The sequence below is a fragment of the Arvicola amphibius genome, chromosome 7 (assembly GCF_903992535.2).
Source record: "Arvicola amphibius chromosome 7, mArvAmp1.2, whole genome shotgun sequence".
Taxonomy (NCBI): Eukaryota; Metazoa; Chordata; class Mammalia; order Rodentia; family Cricetidae; genus Arvicola; species Arvicola amphibius.
In genome coordinates, this window is record NC_052053.1 from 93,666,679 (window position 1) to 93,675,672 (window position 8,994).

An 8,994-nucleotide genomic window follows, 5' to 3' on the forward strand; every position below is an offset into this window, starting at 1 on the left:
TGCAAGTGTAGGCTCCAAGCTGCCCCCCAGATTAACAAGCCCTCATCCTCTTCTTACAGGGAAGCTTTGAACTGCTTCCTTTCCTCTCAAGATCTAATGCAGCCATCTAGAAGCAGGCCCCAATATGGTGTTTTTTAAGCTCCAAGATGCTCAAGTCTTGAAGCCGTTACCGTAGATCACTAAAAGGTTGGAGCCCTTTCCAGTGTGCTGCAAGATGAAACGGAGCCCTTCTGTTTGAGGCTCCCCTCCCGTCACAGCCGTCTCTCACAAACACAGAAAGGGCTGCGCTGCTGCTGCTCTTTCAGTTCATTCAGAACTCCGAACAATAAACGAACTTCGGGAGTTTCCAGTAGCTTTTATTGGCACAGCCTAGGAAAAGGTCTGGAAGGCATTTCTGAGCAAACAGCAACCCAGCAAAGAGTCATGGTATGTGTAACACACCACAGAGCCAGAAGGCTGGAGTTCCTGAAACAAACAGCGTGGTCACAAAGTGGCCCCAGAGTCAACAGGTAAGCCCCGCTGTTCAGGTAAGAACAGTCCTGGAGGCATGCGTCACTGGGGATGAGGAGGAAGGCAGGGAACTAACTCCCTACTGCAGCAGCACTGCTATGTCTCCAGCTCCTCTCTGGGTCTAAGCTGTTCCACTGAGGACAGGCGGCATCAGAGGACATGGTCATCAGGGTGGTAGAGCTCGCTCATCAGCCGGTAGATGTAAGATGGCGCATTCCCACCAATGTTGGAGATGAAGAGAGTAATGAGCTCAGGGGGCACGTAGTCAAACACAGGACAGTGAACGTTGACCTTCTCCAGAATGTCCCCTGCAAGACAATCACATGCTGGAGATGAAACTGAGGCCCCTACTCTAAGTAGCATAGGTCTAAGTTCAATAATGCAGGCATGCTAGAAAGCTGTGGCAAATCAAACTGGGCGAGATAACTCCCACCCCGGATTCTCGTGTTTAGCATTTTCCAGTGGCTGAGTCAGGTAGACTGCAAGTGTGAGCACAGCCAGGGCTGCCGTCTCAAACCAAAACATTCCAACAACAGTAAAACCAAGCTCTCGGCTGACTTTTCATAGCACTTGAAATAGATTTCAGACTTGGGCCTGGAGCAACGGCTCACTAGTTAAGTGTACTAGCTGCTCTTCCAGAGGACCTGGGGTTGATTTCTGCCACCACATGGCAGCTCACAACCACTTGTAACTCCAGTTCCAAGGGATCCAATGTCCTTTTCTGGCTCTGAGGGCACCAGATTACAACCTTAAAGGCCCAGTCTTTCTCCACTAAGCACACTAACTATAACTTGAACCACTCTCCCAGGCTGACAACAGTCCAGCCATCTCAATAGGCTAAACACACTTGGATCTCATGCCTGGTACCGTCCCTGGAAAGCTTCCCAAATCTTCACAGGATAGTGTCCATTCAGTGAGGACTCCAGCAATGTCCTCTCATGGAGATCCTCTTCATCATGTTTCCTTCCTAAAGCATGCTGGGAAATGCCAACATTTCCTTGCTGTCAGCTACAGTGGAAGGAGCCTGTGGAAACAGGGCTCCAGCATCTCCTTACTTTATTTCCTGGACTTAGATGGTGACTACATGACAGGCATTTCTTTTCTTTTCCTTAGTTTTTTGAGATAGAGTCTCATCCTGCATCTCTGGTTGGCCCTGGACTCCCTACATAGCTAAGACTAGGATGGTCTTGAATTTGTGGTGCTCCTCCTGCCTCAGCACCGCGCCCCCACGTGCCACCACATCTGGCTTTAAAAACTGTCCAAATGAAAGGATGAAATTATCCAACTTCCCAGAAGGGTCAGGACAACAGGCAGTGGGCTCACGGAACAGAGTGGCCGCCTTCAGGAGAGGCCAGAGATGCAGGCCCCCTCCCCGCAAACAGGGGCATATAGGCTAGAGGTGAGTTGGCAAGTACAAATATTTCAGATCTTGCTGCTTTAGGCAGTCAATTCATCAAAATGATTACTTATAACAACTTAAGATGATGGTTCGCACAACCAACTAACTAAAAGTCTCTCTCTCTCTCTCTCTCTCTCACACACACACACACACACACACACACACACACACACACACACCCTGTACCTTCTGTGAAAGGAAGGACTTCTTCAGGAGCCACAAACTTGTGAAATGAATCTTCTTCACTGGGGAACTAGGAAAAATAAAAATTTTGTTTGTTTTGTTTTTTGAGCCAGGGTTTCTCTGTATAACCTGGCTGTCCTGGAACTTGCTTTGTAGACCAGGCTGGCCTCGAACTCACAGAGATCCATCTGCCTCTGCTTTCCAAGAGCTGGGATTAAAGGTGTGCACCATCATTGCCCAGCTATACAAATTTTTTAAAAAGAGATTCAGCAATTCCACTCAAAGACATGTAGACAAGATGTAGAGAAATGCATATAAAACAGAAGTTGTATATCTAACTGCTTAGCATTACTTGCAGAAGCTAAAAGACAGACCTAACTCAAATACCTACCGACACATACATGGTTAGTTAGGGTCTGTTAGTAGGTTAGTTAGAGATGGCCCAGTGGTTAAGAGCACTTACTATTCTTGCAGAGGACCTGGATTTGATTCCCAGCACCCACACGGCAGTTCAAAATCATCCTAATTCCCATTCCAGGGAATCTGAGGCCCTTTTCTGATCTCCCCGGTGCACAGAAATACATGCATGCAAAAGCCTCATACACTTACAAATTTTAAAAATGTAAATCTAAATAAATGGCAAATTAAACTGTGGTATGTTTTCATGCGGGCCTCTCAGCAGGTTGTTCCCAAGCAAACAGTTTCTATCACTATCAACTGACTTCATTTAACTACTGCTGACATTCAGGCTGCAGAGGAAGGTGCTGAATGGATTCTATGATCCTAGTTCCAACGTACTTGGCGTTTCCAGAAGTGTTTGGAGGCAGCAGAGGGTAGTGAGTGGAACTGGACATAAGGGGCCTTTCTCTGTCCCGTGTCATCCTGACATTACTGGCGACAGGTTATAACTATCAATTCTGTTCTTGGCTCAAAACAGCTATGGTTCTTTTTAACCATTAAGCAAGGAACAGATCAAAAAGAGAATCTAGGGTAGGCTGAGGGTCAGAGTTCAAGCCTACACACTGACTTCCTTCTCTGTTGGTGACCAGCTAGAGACAAATGTGTACCTGTGGAGAAAGCTTGAACATGGGCGCACACACGATGAGTGGGGTGGAGTGGTGTTTTGCTGCCAGTGCCAGAGTGTGAGCTCCTGCCACAGCCCTCAGGGAACCGTTTGCCAGGACAGTCTTTGTACCAATGATCACCTTTGGGAGGAGAGGAGACATGAGCCACGCTGGAGTGGAGTCCCAACAGGCCCTTTGGCTGCATGTTCAGGCCTCTACCTTAGCATCTGCAGGGCTATGCAGGCCGCAGAGGAAAAGGAGCCCCCTAGGCTCAAGCCGAGACTACCAAGTTCTAGATTTGCCAAACATGGCATGAGATGGGAAGCTGCAACACCTCCGGTTCTTTCCCCATCTTTCTTGGAAATCTATCTGGAGCATCTCCCGGGAAATCAAGAGCCTGGTCACTTCCCACCCACCCTTGCCACACTCTGAGCATAAGCGGGAACCCACAGCGAAGCCCCCACAGCTAACACTCATAGCTCAGTTCTACTCCATTCTCCTCAAAGCCTTAGCCATACTTAGCGGCTATTGAGGACCAGTGACGTGGGTGAGAGAGAAGAAGTCCAGAGGACAGATTATAAGCGCCTAAGTGCACACTTTCAAACAGAGCTAATACCCCCTCTCGCCATGGACCTCACAAGACAAGAACCTGTACTCTAGAAGCAGAACTTCCTGAATTCATCTCAGTGACTCCAGTGCCACCCACCTTGTTGACTCTTGACATAACAGCAAAAATGGCCGCATCGGTCATGACAGTTGTCTCGATGTTTGCTTTGGACAAATTGATGGCCATTTCATGACCCTGAAACAGGAGAGAAAGGCTGATGCTGGAGAGAGTAAGAAGTGAGGCGAGCTCTCAAATGTAACCGGAACTGGAAGACTCTGTGTCTATCTGTGGTGTGCACAGCCTGGTAAGCCAAAGGGACGCTAATAAACAGAGCAGCTACGAAACTGGAAACACAGCTGGTTACACAACCAAGCTGACAAAAGGGCTCCCAACTTGTTTTATAACACTGGACATCCTTGTGCGTTTCTTTCTTGAGACCTATTATTTACTTAAGGACTGAGTGAGATCAAATCAAACAACAGCCATTACCAAGGTCATAAATGCCCTACTGACTCCTAGGAGACTCAGCAACAGTAGGCTTTCTTAAACTAATACTTAAAAATATTTATAGCAACTTGAAAATCCTTAACAATCCTTTGTTTTTTGGTGGTTTTTGTTTGTTTAGAGACAGGTTCTCACTATGCAGCTCTTGGCTGGCCTAGAATTCATTAATTAGACCAGACTAAGTTGGCCTCACAATCACAGAGAGCCACCTGCCCCTGCCTCCCCAGTGCTGGGACTAAACACCTTGCTACTATGCCTGATTTACTTTTTCTTTCTTCTTCTTTTTTCTTTTTTTTTTTTGAGACAGGGTCTCTATGTAGGCCTGGCTGTCCTGGAAGAACTCACTCTGTAGGCCAGGCTGGCCTTGAACTCAGAGATCCATTTGCTTCTGCCACCTGAGGGCTAGGATAAATTGTGCAACACTGAACCTGAAATGATTTACTTTCTTTTTCTGTTTTTGTTTTTTGAGACAGGGTCTCTCTGTGTAGCTCTGGCTGTCCTGGAACTCGTTCTGTAGATGAGGCTGGCCTTGAACTCACATAGATCGTCTACCTCTGCCTCCAGAGTACTGGGATTAATGGCATGCGCCACCACTGCCCAGCTATGATTTACTTTCTTCATGAATTGAGGTCATGTTAATCAATTCACGGTTGGCTTAGACTCAGCTCATCCCTCCTTTATTATTTATTCCCTCTTCACCTTCTCTTTTTTCTTCTTTTTTTCTTGGGGGAGGGGGAGGTCAGGGGGTTGAGACAGTGTTTCTCTGTAGCTTAGGAGCTTGTCCTGAAACTCCCCCTGTAGACCAGGCTGCCCTCAAACTCAGATCTGCCTGCCTCTGCCTCCTGAGTGCACTACCGCCTGGCTCCTCTTCACTCTTTCTTTCCTAGTTTTTCAAGACAAGGTTTTTTGTGGCTTTGGAGCCTGTTCTGGAACTAGCTCTTATAGACCAGAGTGGCTTCGAACTCATAGAGATCCACCTGTCTCTGCCTCCCAAGTGCTGGGATTAAAGAAATGTGCCACAACCACCCGGCTCCTCTTCACTTTTTCTAAGCAACTCCAGTAACCCCTCTTACCTGACAGAAAGGAGCACACTCTGCCACAATGACATGGAACTTCCTCTTCCGGGCTGCCTCTTTAAGGAAGGCCTCCACTGTTCTAGAAAAGCCGATGGTCATGATCACCTCATTGGAGTGGATGTGCTCCAGAGCCTGGGCTGCAATGTTCTCCGTTGTGCCTTCTGCAAGAACAGTTTGCGAGAGAATGGAAACTGCCCTGCTTCATCCCAGATAGGCACGGTACTTTCAGAACGGGAGCCCGCCCTTATCTACTGCCCACCCGGCAGACCTGGTCACCAGGGTTCACAGGCTCGAACTGGAGCAGCCGCACTCCTGCAGGGTCCTCTACCTCCACGCCTCAGCCTGCCCTGTCTCCCAGCAGCGCTCCTACTCATCCGCACACCTTGCTGTCTACACTAGCTCCCTGCAGCTGCTCTAGATGAAGTGCTACCTGGAGAGTAAACAGATCTGCCCTTGACAGAACTCTTCCTCCACAGCACCTCCTTTAGGGGGGTGGCGGTGGGGGCAAAAGAAAGCAGAGGAGCTTGAGAGTGGAAGTTTGGGGCACAGATGGTACTTTTATTTTATTTTATTTTGTTTGTAAATCCTTTTAAATTTTTTTATCTTTAGTTATTTTTATTGCATGAATGTTCTGCCTGTATGTATGTCTGTTTGCCTTGTGTGCCCAGTCCTTGCACAGGTCAAAAGAGAGCATCAGAGCCTCTGAAACAGGAGTTACAGGTGGCTGTTAGCCACTGTGTGGATGCTGGGAATTGAACCTGGGGACTATACAGTGAGCTATCTTTCCAGCCCCAGTACCTAGTTTTTTAATCTTTGAAGAATTGATTATAACAACAATCTGCAAGTAAGGATGGAGGTAGTGTGTGTGTGTGTGTGTGTGTGTGTGTAAATTCACGGAGGGGTGGGTAAGATGGCTCAGTGGGTAAATGGGTAAATGTGCTTGCTGGTCAACCCTGGAAACCTGAGTTCCATCCCTAGACTCCCATAAAGGTGGGTGGAGAGAACTCTACAAAGTTCTGACCTCCACATGAGCCATGACACCCATGCGCTCCCTCCCCATCAAAGCACACATACACAATAAGATTTTTTTTATATATAAAGACAGGATGAAGTTTAGTGAGGACTTCACCTTCTGTTTTTGAAATGCTGGGAATTAAACCCAGGGCTTCAAGTATGATACTCTTCCACTGAGCTTCATCCCCAGCAAGTTCATTTGCTTTAAAATTAAAAATGACCTGCCCTAATAGAAATCTCCATCACAATCAACTTTTAAAGAGTGGGCCTGTCCTGAAAGATGGAGTTACTATGGCACTGTTTCCATCCAATCCTACCAGATGGAGAACAGACTCTAGAAACCGGAGGACTGGTAATCGCACCCGACTCTGTCAACGGACGATTTCTCGGGGCTTGTTTCCTTATCTACCTGCGACCTATCTTGTCCTCTTGGTGATCTCTTACCCAGCTCCACTAGCAGCTCATTAATGGCCTCAATGATGTTGGACTTTAGTGGGGCATAATGGAAGCTGAAATCCTCGCTCAGGCCACCGGATGTCAAGAGTTTGTGCAGGGACTCCTGCTGATCGCTCTCGTCCGTGCGCCCGTGCAGCCTAAGGAGGCAACAAGACCCAAGGGTGTGGGTGTGGATAAGGGTGATCAGGGAGCAACAGGAGCAGCCCCAACAGAAGCTCTAGAGGGCATGGTGTTAAAAAAAAAAAAAGGCCCTAGAACCCACCCAGACCCCACCCCGGCCTGAACCTGACCTGCCATACTCCTCCCGGATGATCTTGAGGACTCTCCTCACCATGTTACCCACGGTGGTCTCGGAGGGCTGCGCCGTCGTCATCCTCCTGCCTTCTCGGCGGATCAACTCCATCAGCTCCCCTGCAACCCAAGAGGGACAGGATGAGCGGGGCAGGCGAACCGGGGGACAGGGAAGAGTCTCAGCTTCAGAAGGGGAAAGAGGCAGAGCAGAGGGAGGCTGGGTCTGCCGCACCCGCGTTGCTCCAGCGGTGGTCCGTGATGAGCCGGCGCAGCAGCCCCAGGGTCTCCCGAGCCATGTCCTCCGAGCTGCGCTGCCCGCCGCCTCGCTTCAGAGTCTCCACGAAGCGCTCTATCCTCCCGGACAACTCCGAGTCCTTCGCCGCGGCACCCGGCATCTTTACTACAATCCCCCAACCTGCCGAAGCCTCGACTGCCAAACTGCAGCGTTTCACTTCCGGGGCGAGAGAGGTCAACTTCCGTTCAGGGAGGCATGCTTGAGTTTGATGTCCCTAAGCCCCGCCCACCCTGCTGCTGGGGCCAATCACAAACGAGCTACAGCGGAGCTGGGCGAGCCGCCGGGAAGTGACGGCTGGAAGCGGCCTCTTGGGAGTCTGCGCGCCGATCGGGGCTGCGGTACAGACGCAAGCCGGTCTGGTTGCTATGGGAATAGCGAGTGGGGATCCCGCCCTGCGACCAGGAGGAGTTGCCTTCCTCTTTCCTGGCCCGGCGTCGGGGTTTCCTCCTGTTGCTTGGTGCACCCCGTGAGTGCGCGTCCAGGGCTGCGGACTCCCAGAAAAGTGCTGTCACAAGGCGTGATGTGTGCCTCTTTCAGATAGCTTCCATTCCCCACCATTTGCCCCCTTGGTGTAAGGAATTGAATTTAGGAACTAAGAGGTGCTAGGTAAGCGCCCCACCATTAAGCTATCGTATCTATTCATAGCGCTTTTGTTGTTGTTTGCATTTGTTTATCACCGGCCTAGGAAGCAGTCACTAAGAGCTAATAGGACACAAAAAATGGTGGCCTCCGGAGTACATACAATGTAGTAAGCGCTCCGTTGACCCAAGCTTGCTAGGTGTCGAGTGCTGTGTGTAAGATGACTCAGTGAGATGGGTTCTCTTACCCTCAGTTCTGCACATTGAGAAAGAGAATCTCAGTTTAAGCAGTTAGGGAAAAGGTAAGGTTGTGCTTAAAATCCAGGGTCATCGTCTGAACCCAAAGTCTGTAATTAGAATCTCTTAAGATAAACTTCTCAAAAGTGAATCTTCCAAGCTTTTAAGACTTTCCTCACAACAGACAAATTTTTTTTTTTAACAGAGAGATTATGTCAATACCAAAATCATGCAAAGATAGTGCAAGAATTAGCCTGTCATTAGCCAAAAAAAACCGTAACAAATTATTAATGCATACATTAAAAAGAGTAAGTACTTGTAATCCATAAATAGCATATTGTTTAATTTGCTTGTATTTAATGTATCTGAAAACAAGCTCAGAACTTATGTCAGGATGTGTAAAAGCATAATGTAATTTTTACAACTTGCCTTCTGCATTCAGTATAACATTACTAAAATTCATCCTTTCTTGCCCTGCTGCATGGTATTATACAGTGTGACTGCACAAAAATCTAGCTACTCATTTTTCTTGAGACATCTTGGTTGTTTCCAGCCTGTGGGAAAGGGATAAACAAATTCAGCCTCTAAATACTCTTGTGCATATGTTCGCATTACTATAACTAGAACATCACAAGTTGTATGAATAAATAAATCCCAAATAAATCAAGTCTCCACACTGGTCAAATTAGTGTGTGCGGCTCCTAGCAACGTTTGACATGCTTGTCAACACATCCTACTATTACTAAACGTCTTTGTAGAAAGTAGGCAGAAAAAATCCGC

General features: G+C 48.0%; 1 protein-coding gene across 1 annotated transcript; it reads right to left on the reverse strand.

Annotated features, from left to right (window-relative positions):
- Positions 1 to 339: 339 nt before the first annotated feature.
- On the reverse strand, positions 340 to 7,554 carry Eif2b2 (eukaryotic translation initiation factor 2B subunit beta). Its single transcript, XM_038336763.2, has 8 exons — positions 7,337 to 7,554; positions 7,104 to 7,224; positions 6,802 to 6,950; positions 5,341 to 5,504; positions 3,863 to 3,958; positions 3,160 to 3,297; positions 2,096 to 2,162; positions 340 to 818 (listed from the first exon to the last, which is right to left on the reverse strand). Exons 1-8 carry the CDS (start codon positions 7,497 to 7,499, stop codon positions 661 to 663), a joined length of 1,056 nt encoding a protein of 351 aa, XP_038192691.1. The 5' UTR covers positions 7,500 to 7,554; the 3' UTR covers positions 340 to 660.
- Between the last annotated feature and the right edge of the window lie 1,440 nt (positions 7,555 to 8,994).